Source organism: Podarcis vaucheri (assembly GCF_965113315.1).
Source record: "Podarcis vaucheri genome assembly, chromosome: 4".
Lineage (NCBI taxonomy): Eukaryota > Metazoa > Chordata > Lepidosauria > Squamata > Lacertidae > Podarcis > Podarcis vaucheri.
This window is the reverse complement of record NC_138762.1, coordinates 82,065,208-82,085,144: the sequence shown is the minus strand read 5'-3', so window position 1 is coordinate 82,085,144 and position 19,937 is coordinate 82,065,208. Positions and strand designations below refer to the sequence as shown.

Here is a 19,937-nt window from a genome sequence, read left to right as displayed (position 1 = left end):
TGCCTGCTCTTGTGAATCCCTGCTCCCCTGCATGAGGCAGGGGACAGCTGAGCTGGCAAAGTTAACTGGGACTGCAGGAATCAAGAGAAGCATTGGCTGGCTTCACGGTTTTCCCAACATTGTGATTTTTGCATAGTGCACATACACAGAATGGCAGGCAGTTATCCTATGGAAATAAAAGTACAGATCTATTTATGCTCTTTTCCTATAAAACATCTTAAAGTGATTTAACAATTTTTAAAAAACCCATCAGCAATTAAAAAAAAGATATAAAACCATTTCAAGTCCAATACAGATGCCAGTCTGGGATAAAAATAGCCAATTAAATAAAGAGAGGTAATGACTAAAGGGAGACAGTTGGGTGGACACCCCATGAGTTTGCTATCTAATTGCCAAACTGCGGGAGGCAGTGGAAGACAGGAGTGCCTGGCGTGCTCTGGTCCATGGGGTCACGAACAGTCGGACACGACTAAACAACTAAACAACAACAAACATTAATGATAAGGGGACTATAGGAATGACTTCTTGCATTTTTGCTTCTGTTGTGTGATTGGGCAGAGCTACTGTATGTGGGATTATGAATGAATGCCTTTAAATTGAAAGCCCCTGTAAATTGAAAGCCCCTGTAGGTGTTTCAGTAGTAATCTTGCTTGGTTACAAGAGGAATTGCAGATGTGAACACATTCCTGTTTTGTATATTTGAAATGGAATCTGAGGATATTTCCTCAGGAGGCAAGACCCAGATCTCCCAGGTCCCAGTTTAATTCTGTCCAGTGACCACCAGTAGCCTTGTTAAAACATTGATTGAACCAGTAAATTCCATGGGCTCTCTTATATAATATGTCAGGGAACTGAACACAGAGGGGGGAAACTAGATGCAACTGAGTTCTTTCAAAATCAAACGTTGTATCATTTGATAGTCCCAATTTTTCCCCCAGTATTCACATATCAAAGCTCTTCATTTTTAATAAAAGCTAAGATTATTTAAGATTTTGACAGTTTTTGTAAATGTTTTAAAGAAAGGAGGAAAACTTAACTATATTGCTGGTATGATATAATGAGTTGCTTTCCTCCTCAAGGGTGAATTTTCCTTTTCTTTGATATGTACTCAAACTGACAAGGTACCAGTGATGTACTCTTGTTCGGTCCTGAAATACCTTTTGGAATTATTGCTATGTGATGATTAAATGTGGCATTTTATTAAAATGCCGTTTGTTAAGATTAGCCTGACTTGCTCTCAAATGAATGCTCTTGATTTGTATGTTTAATCTCTTTACATGGGAGTCATAAGGAGTGTGGATTAAGAGAGCTTTATATCATCAAAGTTAATTTTAAAATGTACATGACTGCAATTATTATATTAACAAAAAACAACAACCTCGCAACCCTACCATTGTTGCTTTGTGATAAATATTAAGGATTAAAACTTAGTTTGCCTTTATTCAGTCTCTTTATAATTCTGTTATAAATAAAAATGCCTTTAGTCTGATGCCTTTAAATAAAGACTATACTCAATTATGAATCATAACTTTCAAGTTTCATTGGGATTGGAGGCAGTTCAGGAGCATATCATTATTTTCTAGACTTGGTGGTATCATTATCACTTCTTTGTGTTCACCATACTTGACTTGCAAAATAAACACTCCAAGTTATAGGCATCTTTGAGCAGAGTGGGGAGTCTACCTCTTCCAGCTACAGGAATTGAATATTGGGTCAAGATTTAGATTCCAGGTGTTCAATTTCTGTTCTAGGAAACCTTGGAAGCTTATCTAGGCTTTCTCATCTCAAGAAAAACCTCAGTAATGGTGTACAGGATCCTCTAAAAGAAAGATCACCCACCATTGATCTCCATTATGTTGTGTGTAGCAACAGGAAAGTTTGGTTTGTGTTAGGCTACATTGTGGTTAAGCTAAGCCAACATGGTTAGGGACCAATATGTTCTACAGAAACAAGGGACGCGGGTGGCGCTGTGGGTAAAACCTCAGTGCCTAGGACTTGCTGATCGTATGGTCGGTGGTTCGAATCCCCATGGCGGGGTGAGCTCCTGTCGTTCGGTCCCAGCTCCTGCCCACCTAGCAGTTCGAAAGCACCTCTAAGTGCAAGTAGATAAATAGGTACCGCTTTATAGCGGGAAGGTAACGATGTTTCTGTGTGCTGTGCTGGTGCTGGCTCGCCAGAGCAGCTTCGTCACGCTGGCCACGTGACCCAGAAGTGTCTTCGGACAGCACTGGCTCCCGGCCTCTTAAGCGAGATGAGCACGCAACCCCAGAGTCGGTCACGACTGGCCCATACGGGCAGGGGTACCTTTACCTTTGCATTGTGGTTAAGCTAAGCCAACATGGTTAGGGACCAATATGTTCTACAGATGCTTCTGCAACACTAACCGAACGTGTATCTTGGAACATGACCTTGAGTCCAATGATTAGACCACTGAAGAAGCCCGGAAAACTATATTGGGAGTGTGTACCTGCAAGCCCCAGTTAAAGGGCCCTATCAGGGGCGAACAGCAGCCTTTTGATTACTTGGACTGCCAGAGCGAAACAGGTGCAAAACACCAGCACCCTGTCGTCTACAACTTCATTGTCTACAACTTTATTAACATCTATCTATAACTCTACTAGCATCTCTCGGTATTGTGAATATCACCGAACTTACCTTTTGTTGGTATCTTTATGAACTTATCTAATAGACTGAGTTAAGCATTTGAAAAATCCATTGAAACCAGACATGATAAGTTCATTTTAGCTGGGTAGTTCACAAGTCTTTGTGGCTTTGTTTACTGTTGTATTTTTCTCAGAAGGTAACTTAAAAAAAAAGAAAAAAGCTTCTATTCTCACCCTGGATAAATTTTATTATATTATACACATAGGAGAACTGAAAAGGTATACAGTATACCATGTACATACTTTGATTGGATATAATATTACTGCTGATTTTGGGATAGGGTGGGGCTTTCAAATGGTTTTCTTAATACTCAGGCTGCAACCCTAGACAGAGGGTCAGACTTGACTGCAGGGGATCTGAGGTTCAAAAAGCTGTAGATGATAAATGTAGCTGCCTTCTGGGTTGTGATCCAAGCAGGACCGCTGGTAAGGCCAGAATATTTTAAATCATCACTTCGTTGTTTGACATGTCTTTTGCAGAGTAAAAATCTGGACTTGAATACCAAGCGGTATTGAGTTTTCTTCTATTCTCTACTTACTGCATCAGATTAATTTTCTTAAAAGGGAAAAAATAGCTAAGGCTAAAAAGGAAATAAATTTCCTGGGACTTAAATAGTTGAGGCACATAAATAAAACTAATAGTGTGCTGTGAATTATGGATTCTGCCATCAAACCAGTTGAAAAATCCCACAGTTCAACTGCCTCTGGGTACTTCAAGTTTGTTATTTGTTGTAACTTCTGCTACAGTAAATGGAGAGTTCATTACTTAAAAAGCAGTGAGGCTTTGCTCTTGGGTTAATTCAACTACAGTGAAAGGGAGAATGTGGGTTTGGGTATCTTAAGAGGTTTCCTGGTGAGATTGCTGCCTTCAGGAAGTGGAATTTGTTAAGAACATGTTATTTATAGGAAGTGCTCTGTGCTGCAAGAACTAAGATTAACATATCCTAGTAACCCATAAGGACAACAACAAAAATGTCTCATTAAAGTTTGCTAGTCCTCACACTATTTGTGATGTAGGGACCGGGGCTCAAGAAATAATTAATGGATATTTGAGCAAATTAGGCCAGCCTTCCAAAATTTTTGATCCAAATACAGTGGTACCTCGGGTTAAGTACTTAATTTGTTCCGGAGGTCTGTTTTTAAGCTGAAACTGTTCTTAACCTGAAGCACCGCTTTAGCTAATGGGGCCTCCCGCTGCCGCCGCCGTGCGATTTCTATTCTCATCCTGAAGCAAAGTTCTTAACCTGAAGCACTATTTCTGGGTTGGTGGAGTCTGTAACCTGAAGCGTATGTAACCTGAGGTACCACTGTAGCTATTGAAGACATAGGTCTTGCACTTACTCTGCGTTCCTGCATGTGTGCTATCTCTAGTTCAAGGAAAGCCCATAACACCATGCAGAACTCCAGGCAACCTACAAAGGGTTGCCTATTTTTGTGGTTCCTCGTCACAGCCTTCCCACACATGGGAGCAAAAATCAGCTTGCATTCTGGTTTTGTAGAGGAAGGGTATTCATACTGAGTTCCCCTGCAGCTTTCATAATTCCTGTTGGCTGTGTTAATGGGAGGTGGAATCCAACAACTTCTGGAGTTCACCACGTTGTCTTCCCCCTGGTTTATGCAGCACTTGACTGCTTAATCTCAGTCAATTGATTTCAGTTTTCTAATGTTCATAAATCCAAAACTAGCATGGTAAAAAATGGCTTCTAAGCAAGGTATTTTATTTTAAATGTAGTACTTGAAATTGTTGTGACTCTCCCTGGGACCCTAGGGTGAAGGGCAGGTAATAAATCAAATTATCGCCATCATTATTAATAATAATTTAAAATGTGGCTTTTATCTTAACTAAAAAGTGCTCATCTGAAACAACATGGCTGTTTGTTTCTTTTTTTGCAAAGATCATAACACTTCAGACCTCCATTGCCCCTCTCAAACTATAAATTTCCACCAGCACTGGGTCCAACTGCGTAGGTCAAGTAAGGCCTCTGCTTGCGGGAGTTTCTAATGTGAAGAAGAGGGAACCATGGAGTCCCTGGGGAATTTATTATATGTTTATTTAATTCTAATTAGATTAATTAAATGCTATTTTGTATTAAAACATTTTTTTACCACCCTCCATGAAAAATTTTGCTGCATTCACGGACGCTCAAAATGATGGCATGCGTGGAAGCAGCGAATCAAGACATACGGACGTGGGTTGCGTTCACTTCAGGATGCAAATGGGGCTCTGGAACGGATCCTGTTCGCATCCAGAGGTACCACTGTATGTGCTTTGAAGCCTCGAAGTATATGTTAAGGATAGACAATTCGTTAAGGTGTTTTAACAATAAAGAGTATTTTGAAAACTGAAGTACGGTACCAATATTTTTTATTGTAAACACCCAATGAAACAAGTATTAACAATTTCTGCTAAAAATGTGGTATTAACAGTGTGTCACTTACATGAATTGCATATTAATTCATGCTTATTAAAATAATAAATAAAAAGTGTTGCTGACTGCCTCCCCTCCCCCAGTGATGACTAGACAGTCTATTTTGGCACCCACAACCCAGGTCCCAGAAGCCATTTGGCTCCTAGCTTTTCTATCCCAGATTCCAACACTGATTTAAAGACTTAAGGGATACAGTACAACCAAATGTCAATAGCACTTGACCCACTGGATTTATGTTTTCATTCATTTCATTTTATTTTAAAAATCCCAACCAGGCAGAAATTTAAAAACAACAAGTATTTCATCTAAACTAGGCTCACTTGGCTGCTTCCAATGGAAGGGAAATTCTGTGTCCTCCCCTTTTTCTGTTCAGAGCTGTATTATCTTTCAAAGCTGTGTTAGCTTGCCTCTCTTTAAGGAAACAGCAGGCAGCATCAATATAGATGTGCTCTTAAAGCAGAGCAGCGCTGGGATGTGCTTTAACTCTTCCAGCGAGGGAGAGCTGGCTAATGAAAGCGCCGTGTTAATTCTGACATCTAATAGCGATTCGGCGTGGGAGCAAGGCTGGGTGGTGGGGTTGCTTCGTGGAGGAGGGGATAACTTTTTTTTTTAAAGCAATATTGATGTAATTATCATTCCTGACTCTGCCTCTCCACAGCATCCCTCCTGTCTGTGCATTGCGGAGGAAGGGTTCTTGCACCTCCTTTTGATCTAATATGGAGAAGGAGGGTGGGGGGTGTCTGTGTGCAGTAACTGAAATGCAGTGCTGTTGAAGCAGTGCCGTAGGTCCCCCCCATAATGTTTCTACTTGATGATGGGGAGAAGAATGCTTTCCTGTGCATTGCCTTTGTTAGAGAATGAGATGCTGGCTAAAAACTGAAGAAATGGCTTTGGAAGAATTGGATTGGAGATTGTATGCTGTTTCTCAGCACACTGGTAGGAGGAGCTGCAGGTCTTAAATACTGTAATGTGTTTTTGACACTTGGTGTTTTTAATAAGATTTTTTTTAAAAATAAACTCTGGTTGTAATTGGCATGATAATTACATGTGTCTGTTGATGGAAACTTTATCTGCTGATTGATACTAGGACCTGACCTTGCCTTGAACAGTCTTTGTTAGCAAATTAAGGTCTGTATTGAAGTATCCAGGTGAAATATACACTTGTTCATAGATGGCTCCTAGAGATCAGGTACAAACCATTGCGATTCTCCCAAGATTGCTTTCTAAAAATACAACCTTGAAATTACTTGTGTGACAGAGGGACGCTGTGAGCTAATTTTAGCCTGGCTTCAGACCGGCTTTTTTAATAATGTTTTATTGCAGGACTTGTTTTCTGAATCAGGAAGACAGTCATAGATTCTTGAAAAACCTAATGATGTTTAAGGAATTTTATCATTGTTTAATAGCTGCTTAGTTGTGTCGGAAGTTCCAGAAGTTCCCCTATGCATCTTTCATGAAACAATTAAATGGGCAGGTGCTACGCTAATGTGTTTCATGTGTAGTTTTGCATATTTCAAACTGAAGAGAAGATGTTGCTTAATTTGAAAACAAGTTTGCATTTCCCCCTGTATGTTCTTCACAAGTAAGCCAGGGCTTTGGAATAAGAGTTGCAGTCCAATCCATGCAATGGGAAAGGAGCTCCATCTTATTTCAGTGGAAGAAGCTCCTTTCCAGTAATTGAATCGTCCGTGCATTATCATTTTGCATAAAGATTTTACCCCGTACCAAAAATGCTTTACATATATTAGCCAAGTAATCCTTTAAACAAGCCTATTAAGTAGGCTAGTATTTGTCTTCCTGTTAATACACTGCGTTGGGAAGGCAGCAGAGAGACAGCAGCCTGCCTAAGGCAAACTAGTGAGTTCATGGTTGAGCTGAAATTTGAACTACTGACTTGTTTGCCCGTGTTCTAACTACTACCATGGACCAGAGAGCATAGCAAGGATGGATGACGAAGGGGACTTTGTCACATTCATCCTTTCTCTCTAGGTTTACCCCCCAGCATCAAACATGGTAATCTGTGATGCTTTACAATAGCACAGGAAACAGTAACATCGCCCAGAAAGAAGGTTGGATACTGTACAGATTTTCCTACACCGACTTCTCCCCTTCCTTTGCCCTCCTCATATGTGCTATTAGTATAAGGACATTAAAAACATCCTACTTCCTTGTCATTCTGTGCTATTAATGTTGTTTCCTTTCTGCCAGGGTTCCGAACTGTCCTTTCTTTTTCCCCCATGAAGTATCTGAGATAATTAACAAAATGGCTGATGATAGTAGAGCTGTGGTGATTAGATGTATTAAGGATTTGCTTAAAATGAGCAAATGGCTGATAATCTTCTGGTCTGGTTATCTCTGCTGAACGTTTTCTGTTTCTTATTGCTTTGTTGCTGTTAGATTTTATTTGCTATTTTTTCTTGGATTGTTATTATATTGTTGTAAACCACTCTGAGCTCTGTGAGTGCATTGAAAGGTTGAAGTATGAATCTTCCTAATAAAAACATTTCTTAACCAAGTATGTTCTTAAGTGTCGTACATTATTTATTAGTGCTAAGGTACGGTTGTGTGAGCTTGTGTGCATGCACTGTGATGTGGCTTCTACTCTTAATTTCTGATCGTGCTTTCTATCTCTGAGTGCACCAAAATTGAACATTAAACTCAATCTATGACTTGCTGCGCCTTGTAATACAGGTTTTGTGCTTCCTACCATGTAATATATTTTAAGCTCCCATAAAATATGTTGTGAAATGGAAATTTTGCTTTTATTTGAGCAGGACATGTTGAATGAATTAGATACTTAACAGAGTTCTTGGGGAGGAAAGTGTGTCTGTTCCAGGAATGCAAATATTGCAATAGGACTAAATCTAAGGACACAGTCAAGGTCAAAAGAGTTTTGCTTTTAACTTCTGCAAGACCTGCTACATAGATAATGCTAGAAGTCAGTGTGATAATTTTTTTAAAAAGGCTTAGGCTTTTGGTATAAGCAATCTGTTTATAATAGGACTGTTATTTGTCAAATTCATAACACTACATATTCATATAAGCTCCAGAAACCTGCATTTCATAAAATGTTATAGTGCTAATTATGCAGAAATGGGTGCAATTTACCAGGGTGGTGTGTGTGTGTGTGTGTGTGTGTGTACATACCCAGTACACTGTATGTCAGGCATAGGCAAACTCGGCCCTCCAGATGTTTTAGGACTACAACTCCCATCATCTGGAGGGCCGAGTTTACCTATGCCTGCTGTATGTGGATTGGGCCCTCTGAACCACTCACAAAAGAGGCCTCAGATTTGCATGGGCTTTGTGCCATATGCAGATTTGTGTCCTCTTTTGTGGGCAGAGTGGAGTGCTCAAAAAATAAATAGTACAAAAGTCTTACCCTGTTGAATTTCTGCCCTCCACACAGCTGTTATAAGGGTACATGAACCCCATAGGGCAACTCTAAGCTGAGGTAGTAATGGTTGCTGACATACCTGGCAATGGGACCTATTACACACAAACATACTTCTGAGCAGACATGTACAGCGAGAGAAGCCATTTTGTGTATGACCAAGACACACAGGATCGCTAACACGCATGCCATTTTCGGCCCCAGAATAGGGCAGAATGGGCTTACACACAACCACTGACAAACGCATTGACCTGGAACACAACCCCCATGCAAACGGAGTTGCTTGTATATCATTGTACTTCTTAGTAAAATGTCAACTGTACTATGGTCTTTAGCACCCACACTAGAAAGAGCCATAGCTATGTCTGCTGCTAAGTTTTCAGTTTGCTGGGAGCATTGGCTGGGAGCAGGGGGGAATACTTAACATCCACCTGCCGTTGTGTAGTAGTATTTGCAGAAAATTACTATATTTACCACACAGTTTGCTGTAACAGTGTACAATATCCGTGCATATTGGAGTTACTGGGTGAAATTTCTCTGCTGTTTGTCTCCCAACAACTCTTGAAACTTATTGTGAAGTCATCAAAGCAATGATCATGTTCATGTGCAGTTGCACATGTATATAGTCTCTGAGTATACTTAGTACAGTGGTACCTCGGGTTACATATGCTTCAGGTTACATACGCTTCAGGTTACAGACTCCGCTAACCCAGAAATAGTACCTCGGGTTAAGAACTTTGCTTCAGGATGAGAACAGAAATCGTGCTCCGGTGGCATTGCAGCAGCTGGAGACCCCATTGGCTAAAGTGGTGCTTCAGGTTAAGAACAGTTTCAGGTTAAGAACGGACCTCCGGAACAAATTAAGTACCTAACCAGAGGTACCACTGTAAAATACCAGTACTGATTTAACAGCCTTTTAAAAGGTTTATGCACATTAAATATTTCAAAACAAATGAACCATTCCTAATAGGAAGGGAGAAATACCGCTTTCCCCCATATATCTGATTTTAATGACATTTCCCTCTTTCTCAGTAATGACCACACCGCTCCAAATTAATATAGACACAGCAGGTTTTCATTTTTTCCAGTAGTTTTACCTCTGCCCAACCTCTAGTCACCTTAACACATGCCAGTAACTTGAAGTATTGGAAAGGAGGGGAGCATATGCAGAATAGAGCCTTACAGTGGTACCTCGGGTTACAAAGGCTTCAGGTTACAAATGCTTCAGGTTGCAGACTCCGCTAACCCGAAAGTAGTACCTCGGGTTAAGAACTTTACCTCAGGATGAGAACAGAAATCGTGTGCCGGCAGCAGGAGGCCCCATTAGCTAAAGTGGTACCTTAGGTTAAGAACAGCTTCAGGTTAAGAATGGACCCCTGGAACGAATTAAGTTCTTAACCAGAGGTACTACTGTATTGATATCCCCAGTAGCACCAAACTATAATGGGGAAGGATACTTCTCCTCCTATTGCAAAAATCTCCAACTTTTCAATCAACAATATCAGCATCAGCTCCCAAACTGAATAGTAGCTGGCCCCTTCTGGAGTTAATGCTGCTGCAGTGAAGTTCAGCATAGAATCTAGTTGATAGTGCAGTGGTTTTAACAATGAGAAGATTGCTGCTGCTGCTGCTGCTGCTGCTGCTGCTGCTGCTGCAGCAGCACTACAGTCCCTATGCTTCTGGGACAGACATCCCAATTAGTTAACAGATGTAAATTACCCCAAAGGGGGAGGGAAACGATGATTCCATTAGGGAGTGGGATTTACATAAGCTCATCTCTGCTTCCAGTAAAATGCCTTGTGGAAGTTATATTTAAAAACCCATCCACAGTTCACGATTTAACAAGTGGGATCTGCAACCAAAGGTTGCTGTAAACACTCAGCTCTAACAGAAGTTCTCCTGTTCAAGGTTCAGCCTGCCCACCAGCCAGCCTGCCTTTTCCAGGGGGAGCAGAGGGAAGCAAGCTAGGTGGGCAACTGGCTCTATCTCTTGTTTAGTCGTTAGGTCGTTAGCTTCGTGACCCCATGGACCAGAGCACGCCAGGCACTCCTGTCTTCCACTGCCTCCCGCAGTTTGGTCAAACTCATGTTTGTAGCTTTGAGAACACTATCCAACCATCTCGTCCTCTGACGTCCCCTTCTCCTTGTGCCCTCCATCTTTCCCAACATCAGGGTCTTTTCCAGGGAGTCTTCTGTTCTCATGAGGTGGCCAAAGTATTGGAGCCTCAGCTTCAGGATCTGTCCTTCCAGTGAGCACTCAGGGCTGATTTCCTTCAGAATGGATCGGTTTGATCTTCTTGCAGTCCATGGGACTCTCAAGAGTCTCCTCCAGCACCATAATTCAAAAGCATCAATTCTTCGGCGATCAGCTTTCTTTATGCTCTATCTAGTGTGCAACAATTCCTACTGCAGTGATGAACTCAGATGGTTGGGTAGCAGCAAGGAAGGAGGATTGGGTGGAGATGTTAAGAGTGGGGAGTGCCAAGTGAAATGGGTGATGGGTCTGAGTAAGCAGGCAGTTCAAGTGGTGTGTTTTGCACCACCTTGAGCCTCTGGACTAGGCTGAAGGATAGCCGCCCACAGAGCACCTTCCAGTAATCGAATATTGAGGTTACCAGTGCATGGATCACTGTGGCCAGAATATTCCTGTCCAAGGTCGTCTGTAACTGACATATCAGCTGTAGCTAGTAAAATTCTAGGAGATTTGTAGTGATTTCTTCGTTGACTTCTAATGTACTAAGCTTTCTGTGATAATTTGAGATCTAAGACTGTTTTTAGACTAGTAATGTTTGGTGAGTTTCACTGCCCTGTAGCAATGTTCAGGTTCTGGTTCCTGTGAAATCTCACCTTTTGTAGCACTGCACTGACTATAAATAAAACTTGTTAAAGCATATTTTCTCTTGGAAGACCCAAGTCATCGACCACATTAAAACCTCTAAGGCTGGAGGGGTAACCGTTCCCTTGGATTGGCCTTTAAGGTATCAAACAGTTTCAGATTTACTCTTGATCTCATTTTAACACCTTGAATAACTGGAGTTGTTTGCATCTGTTTTCATTGGCTGCTCTTCTGCATATTTCAATTTTAATGTAACTGTGCAATTCTTATTCATTCTGACACTGGCAATCTCTCATGAGAACATCTATTTGTGTACATTCTCTGTTTTAAAAATTGCTGTGAGGATTGAAATAGGTTTTTTGTGCATAGAGGGTGATTGGAAGCAATAGGAACTGAAGTGCTCAAAAGTGTATTTTTGTACACCATGATCTGTTATTAATTTGGGATCTAATCCATCCAATTCCTGGTCAGTGCACCAATGCTAAATGGCTGTTCCACTCAGGGTTCAGATTTGGTAATTTGCAACCCAAAGAGATGGAGAGAAAAGTGTGATACCACAGACTGTATCTGAAACGAATCAAGTGGTTTATTAGTGTCCAGTGCTTCAGTTTAAGGCTTATTGTTATCTGCATGTTACTGTGAAATCTGGAAAGGATAGCAACTTAACACAATGGAATAGGGAAATAAAAGTTCCTATGGTTTAAAAATGGTGTAAGAATTGCATTACAGTTGAGTTGACAAAACAATTACAATTTTCTGTTTCAATCCCATCCTAGCTGAAGATTTGGCCTTCCTTCCTCCAGCCCATCTTGTTGAGAATTTCAAAGTTCCCTAGCATTTTGGAATAAAGTTCATAGTTAATCCATCCAGGGCTGTGAGCCAGGATCTTGTGGCCTTCAGCAGATGAAGCTGAGTTGAATAGAGAGCAAGGAAAAGAGAGAAGAAATAATCCTTTGAACACCCTTTATACTGATCAGGAACTGAGCCAGGAGGATGGAATTTCCCATCTTCTCCGTTAATTTAATTACTCATGTAGGTGAACTCACATAAAAGGTAGACTGTGGTTTACCATAATCTATCTGGGGGGAATGTATAATTGCGACCCTTGCTTTTCCAGCGCATTCTTTGAAACATTTCATCAATATTTATAATTACTTATCCATTATCATGCTGCTGTTGTTTTTTCTCCTTGTCTGCTTTGGTATATTTCCAAAGGACTCATGCCAACCTATTTATGCTGATAAATACGGTGTTGTCTTCAGGCTCATCATCAAAACAAGTGCCACAGAACTTGTCATCCATTTTGGTCTTTCATGGATGTTCTGCTACTTGTTGCAGATAATGGTTCTGCAATACTTAGCAGGGTCTAGATTAATATCTACTGTTAAATTGCTGGGAGTTTGTAAACAGTTGCTTCAAGTCACTTAGAGATGTGCCAGCCAGATCCACCACCACCTGCCTGCTGGGGGCATATTAGACTACTTAGTTTTGAGTTTTGTACACCTGATTGAATATCTATATCTCATTTTGTATAGCATAGTTGACTATGGTGCATCCTAATGTATTTTGGCATGTTTCCTTCTGTGCTTTTAAAAAGCACGGCTTGGCTTGAACTTTGTAGTCAGGGAAGAGCCATGTTTGGCATTGACAAATGCATTTGAAGTTGTTGCCATCTGGTATTGTTTTCTGTAACCTTGGGGAGCTAAGACCTTGCTTTTCCCTTCCTTTTATTTGGGAATTTTCCACTACTATATTTCCCATTTCTAAAAAATGCATTATTTGCTAAATGAGACATAATGAATTGCTACACCACCAACTTGTGTGATTTCAAAGCTGTACAACTTTTAAGAGAGTGGGGGTCATACACTCTCCCTTGCTTGCTTGCTTGCTTTGTTTGTAAGTAGGGAAAGGAGTGAATTTAAACCATAAATTTGTGTTGCCCAAACATGCTGAATTCAGATTCGAAACTATTTAAGGCATTGGAAAATGTTTAATTAGAAATGTTCAATTACAGTCTTACTGGGACTGTAAAGGATTCTGCATTTGCATGTCATGCTAAACTATGGTTTGTTTTGATTTGTTTTGGATGTTTGTATGTGATGCCAATAAAAGGTTTAGCATTTACAAGAACGAACTGCAGTAAGACCTTTGCGCTCTGCCCTTTCTTCTTCTGGTAAGGCCATGATGAGATTGGAACAATAAGATTTTCTGTTAGTTTGGCATTACGTCTGAACCACAAGCTGTAGCTACTTTGAACGGGACTTTGTGAATAAGCTCACTTGTAACCCATGGTTTGAAGGTGGCTTGTTTCAGCAAACCACAGTTAAAATTAGCCAAAAGTTTGCCCATGGTTAGAAATCATGGCAAGCTTCCGTTAATGAAAAACAGAAACAAAAGTTTCCCAACTTCTCCTTATGGGCTTGCTGGAGAACAAATGGGGAGAGGGAGCCCATGAGCTGAAGGCTCTCTATGCCTTCTCTTTTTAATACTAAACTATGACTAAGTGTTTCACGCAAGCAGGACCAGAATGTGACCAAATGTTCCAGGGTTCCTTTTTCTGTTCTAGTTTGAGTCTTTGCCTGTAACATGTTACTACTTCTCCTTGCCTCACGACTGCAGGCAAGCAACATATTTGATCCCCGATTCTATTTCAAAAATGTCTCACCTGTGAGGGCCAGGCATCCTATTGGTAGTTGCTGAAACAGAGCAGATCTGTTGCAGTATATCTAATAGAAGTGAAAATGTTCTCTGGACATTCCCTTACACGTCAGGCAGTGCCCAAATGACTTCAGACTTAAGAAAGCGACCACATTGGATTTTAGCAGCTTGACTTTGACCTGGGGTGGGATTGGAGACACCTCTCATTTTCTGCATTATTATTTATTAGATTTATATGCCTCCCTTCATCCTGGAGATCACAGGGCAGTTTACAACATAAAAAACCCAAAATACACAACATAATTGCCGGGGGGGGGGGTGTCTGTGCAAAATCTGACTGGAGTGGTTGTTGAATATTGACTTGGATCTGTGTGACTGAACAGAATACAGTCGTACCTTGGTTTTTTAATTTAATCCGTTCCAACGGGAGTCCGTTTTACTCCCGGAACAATTTGAAAACCAAGGCACGGCCTCCTGTATCCAATTGGAAGCCACGCTGGACAATCAACTTCCGAAAATTGTTTGAAAACTGGAACAATTACTTCCAGGTTTCGATTGTTCAAGAGCTGAAACGTTCGAGTTCAAAGGCGTTCAGCTTCCGAGGTTCCACTGTATTCTATCATATCTGAGGACCAACAGGCTATCTTGGGGTGTGGGTCTCAGGGGGAATGCAATGGTGGTATGTGAGGGGGTACTACCACAACTACTGCCTGAGGTAGCTTCCTCTGTTTAATTATAGGACTAGTTCTGATGTGGTTCAGCTGCAAGAAATGTTATTAAGAGATGAAAGATCCCAACAACTTTACTGCTGTTTCCTCTTACATACTTTATCGTTATTTGTGATCAAGCGTTTGAATTGACCAGGTCGCCTGAGAATAATCGTGAAGAGACAAAACAAAATATTTCTTCACTTCGTTTATCAGTTGATGAACGATAAGGCTACAGTGGTATCTCGGGTTACAGACTCCGCTAACCCCGAAATAGTACCTCAGGTTAAGAACTTTGCTTCAGGATGAGAACAGAAATTGCGCGGCGGCGCCAGTGGGAGGCCCCATTAGCTCAAGTGGTGCTTCAGGTTAAGAACAGTTTCAGGTTAAGAACGGACCTCCGGAACGAATTAAGTTCTTAACCCGAGGTACCACTGTATCTTTGGCTACTAGCTGTTATGGCTATCTTCTTGTTCCACTGTAGCCAGTCAGTGGGTGCATTTTGCACCTGGCTTTTGACCACTTCTGCCCAAGTGGATATGCCCGGGCACCAGGTTAGCTCCTGACATCTCCACCATCTGAGGATCATTGGTTCTAGACCGTTTTCCCAAACTAATGCCCCATCCTGTAGAATTCTATCCGTTACATTTCATCTGCACAATCGGAATGAATTTCTGGAACCAAAAATGCTTTTTCTGAGCAGGTGCAAGAATGTCCCTGGATCAAGTGACTTTTCTCCTGTAAGTTCCCAGAGCTCCTAACCCAGTTCAAGGTTGCCGTATGAACTAGCCAGGTGTTTTAACTGATAACCAATCACAGTCAGTCCATCCTTTGGAAAAATAAGGCTTTAGAGTTGTCTTGCCCAAATATGGTAGCTAGACATTCCATTTTGGCAGTTGCAACCTTGGTTTAAGGAGCCATTTGGCACCTAGCTTTGAGTTTCTAACACTGGAGGTAGTATATGCCACATAATACCAACCGCTAGGAACTGCAGCTGGGAAGAGTGCTGTTGCAGTCAGTTCCTGCTTGCACACTTTCCATGGGCATTTGGTTGGCCACTGTGAAAACAAGAATAATAGGGCTAGGATGTGCCTTTGGTCTGATCCTGCAGGGCTCATCTTACATTTTTATGATTCATCTATGCACATTCTTTTTTCTTCTGATTCTTCTTAGAACTAGAGAAGAGGATTCTCGGGGTATTGCTTGTAAAGCTCTGCTGCCGACGCAGAGGCACACTATTTTGAAATGTGGTTTTGCCAAATAGAGGCAGTCCCAGCAGTCCTTGACCGTCAGCTGGCTGAATGAAAGTCACTTTGGCTTCTCCTTGTACAACTTGAATGAAAACCAGCTCCTTTAAACTCTGTAGACATAATGTCTGGTTCTCACCTAATCAGAACTGCCATTTATTTTTAGACACCTTTCTCACCCAAAGCTTTTTTGCTTCTGTTTGCTTTGCTTTCCTCTGAGGAAATGGCTTCTGTATCCTCCTCCTTTGTTATAGGATTCTCTGCTTAACTAATCAAGTTAAAACAAATGCAGGTTTCATAACTGTTTCATATTTGAAATTTTCCGACTGGGCTTTTTTATTTTTTATTTTTTAAAAATAGCTTTATCACTGTGTGCCCCTATTTTGAGACTTCTTTGGGGGTGTAGACTGACACATTCAATCTTGATTCTCAACTGTGTGATGTGGTAGTGCTTTCTGTTGCATTTAATGATGTACAAAAGGCCATAGAAATTCAATGCTGGTTTGTTTTTTATGTTAAAAAGAAATAAACTTGACCTCCCTTTGTGCAGCTGAGATGTTTTGCTAACTTTGCAGAACAATTGTGTGGGAAAAGTCGTATTTATTTTAAAGACTTTATGCCATTTTTTCTAAATATCAAAGTAGCTTAAGGAGTATAAGAAAGTAATGTATCTACCATAAAACAAATACCAAAGACGTAAGTATCATCAACTGAATCAACAAAACACCTAGCAACTAGCTTTCCAGGCAAAAAAAAAAGCACCTTGCTACCTTTTCTGAAAAGCAAGTAAACAGACTTTCACTTTACAGTGGGAAAATCCTACATTCAGCTGTCTGCCAAATACGGTATTAAAATGATGGTGCAAAACAAATTTACTGTTAAGGTGGTTTTCTCACCTAGAACAAAAAGTGAGTAATATTTGTTACATTAATTATGTTTTGCAGTGTGGCAGATGTTCTTTTTTAAATCCTGTGATATTTAAGGAAGAAAATACTACCTATTCTGAAATATTCTTTGTATTTCTGGCTTGCTGTTTTAAGCGAACAAAGTATTTTGTTCTACTGCCTCCTTAATCAAAAGTGGGAGGGAATATGCTTTAGGGGAAAAAATGAGTTTTCACAATAGCAAATGTTCTGGAAGGTGTATAGTAGTCTTCAAAATGGTGGATATAACACTTAAAAATAGTTTTCAATTCTGTTGCTTTGTAGTATTGAACTAACAGTTCTATAAAATCTCTTACGGAAAAGGCACTTTTTATAAATTTTACACTCTTTAACATAACATAGGTTAGTTTTCTATGGTTTACATTAAAGAAATGGCTTTGAAGGCCTGAAAGTGAAACATTGCCAGCTAGCACTTCTAAACTGATCCTTCTTATGCCTGTCTACTGAAGTGGCATGTGTGATTTACTTTTCATGCAAATCTTCAGTTTAGGACTAATCATAGATGACTAAACTAATTTTTACTTAGAACAAAAAGCATATTTGATTAAACTAAGCCAGCTAGAGCTGAACCAGGCATGCCATTTTTGCCTTGGAAATCTTCGCTAGAAAAAACTGGGATTTCACAAATCCAAATATATATCATAGAATCATATCATTTGCCTCTTCACCAGAAAAGAAGGCCTGCTCGTATGCAGCATGGTAATTTTAAATTGAAGGAGATTTCTGCTATTGAGTATATAAAAGAAAATCAATATGCACAGATCGTTCCATGTGAAAATCAATTGTCTGAAGAACTAGCCTTCCAAGTGGCATTTTATATACAGGCCAATTCAGAGAATTAGGAGAACAGGCTGCAGAGAGCTCATGAAATGAACCACTCTTGTTCAAGCTTATTTTTATTTCATTTTTTAAAAAACCAATTATCTTCTCAAAAGAACACGAAAAGTGCATTTTAAATGGATATGAGACTTTTATTGAATAGGTAAAAAAAAAAAGGCTTTCCCCCACTGTAGCTTGGTCCTTCAATATCCCTGTTGGTTTAAGTCTTAAACCAACTCTCCCCTTTGCACAGGGGACAGATAAGATCAGGTGCAGTTTGCTTAGCATTTCCAATTAACACGGTAGGATACTGCTGTCTTTCAAGCTGCTAATTGGCTTGGTGGTGGTTGGGCAGAGACTGAAAAAGAAATCCTGAGTGGATATATTTTTGAACAGTAGGAATCAGCAGCCAGAAAAATATTTATTTTTCCCCCCTTGATGTTGTCACACCATCTGTTTCCTTCAGATTTCTGAGCAGGCACAATCATTGTTGCGACAAATTTCTTTGCACCTCAGAACTCTTGAGTACATGAAATGAAATGTACGGCCAATTTGCATCATCACTATAGTTTAATGTTATGCTTTTTTTCCAAAGCATGCCAATAGGTCATCTTCTTGTGGAAACGAAAGTATTCTGTAATCTTCCATTTTGATTATCTGTGTTTTTAAGCTAACCATGTTTGTACCATAGAGATTTAAAAAAAGTTCTCCCTGCTCCTGCCTGTGTTCAGGAATCACCAGCAGTCCTAGGCTACACACACACACACACACACCGCCCCTACCCATTGCATTTTGGGTTGCTTTCTTACATTGCTGCACACAGCAGAGTCTGGTTGGGGATGTCTTCACCTGATGCCCATTACCTGATTTGTTTTCCCATGCCAAGCTCCAGTTCACTGAATCTGTCACCGTTGCATGTGCCATCATCTGCACATGCTCAAACCAGCTGCCTGAAATGTACACACCTCAGCTTAACTGCAGCTTCCATCCTCTAATAGGATGGAAGCTGGTTTGAGGGGGAAGCACATCTAACAGGAGTATTTCTCAAGCAGCTACACGATATGTATGGATTGTGGCTAGCGTTTTGTGTACTCCACTCCAAACGCCAGCAGTCAAAGTGAACTGAAGCCAGAGTAAATGGCATTGTGTACATAGCCCTAGTGTGAATCAATGTAGAAATCTGCTTTATACAACACTATTGGCCCATCCACACTGTAGTCTAATCAGCAACAGATTGTCAGAGTGTCAGGCAGAGCTGTTCCCCAGCTTTACCTGGAGATGCCAAGAACTGAACCCGAACCTGGCACCTAATAGGAAGTTGCTACTGACGTGGAAAGTACACTTACCTGCAAGGTTTTGCAACCAGCAACACATCAGTTTGCAAGGGTTCCATATATGTGTTTGACTGTATCGCAAATATGTTGTGATAAGTAGTTCCTGAACTACTTGCCTCTTGGTGTTTCCAACACTGAGTGATCCTATGTGCAGTTCGTAGAGCCATCTGTACTCTTCTAGCCAGAAAAACATGTTGTACATAGGGATCATGAAACTGAAAAATAAGTTATATCTCAGCCACAATGCATCTCATGTTAAAAACCGGAACTAAACCTTGGTCCTTACTTGAATTATTTCTGTCAACTTGTTGTTTTGTAATTCAGTAAGATACTACTAACCAGATGTGCAAGGTTTGTTGGTTGGTTTATTATTTTGCATTAATTTAGACAATAACAGGCCAATCACAGTGATTTGCTATTGTGAGTAAATTCTGTTTACATGTCATATTTATCTAACTTTTCATTTTGTTATACCATAATCTTCATTTTTAAAGTGGGGGGGGGGAGAGGTAGAAGAGTGAGGCAGCCAAGTTCAGTTAGTGAGTACAGAAACCATTTTAAAGATTCTTATTGGAATATTGGAAGTGTTTTCAAGCTGGACTTCTCTTCACAATGGATATTTAAGAACAACTGTAGGAACAAAGTGACTTTTTTAAAAACTGCTTTTAACTACTTTCTGCAATAAGTCTTGTGTTGAGGAACACATAATAATAATAATAATAATAATAATAATAATAATAATAATAATAATTTTTATTTATATCCCGCCCTCCCCAGCCGAAGCCGGGCTCAGGGCGGCTAACAACAATCAAATAATCCCACATTCTAAAAACATTCCATTATAAAATTAATTAAAATCAAATTGATGGCAACCGTTAAGCAAACTTCTGTGCAGATTGCCAGAGGA

The 19,937-nt window shown here is 40.3% G+C and overlaps 1 protein-coding gene across 7 annotated transcripts in view; it reads left to right on the top strand.

Moving 5' to 3' along the window:
• MCF2L (MCF.2 cell line derived transforming sequence like) overlaps positions 1–19,937 on the top strand; it is a 109,817-nt gene that overhangs the window by 12,322 nt on the left and 77,558 nt on the right. The window contains exon 1 of one of the 7 annotated variants that reach the window (XM_082218563.1): positions 5,427–6,028. The exons of the other annotated variants lie outside the window; for them this stretch is intronic. Coding sequence (XP_082074689.1) covers positions 5,950–6,028 — 79 coding nt within the window. The 5' untranslated portion in view covers positions 5,427–5,949. Of the gene's footprint in view, positions 1–5,426; positions 6,029–19,937 lie in introns of those variants that run through there. 7 annotated transcript variants of the gene reach the window in all.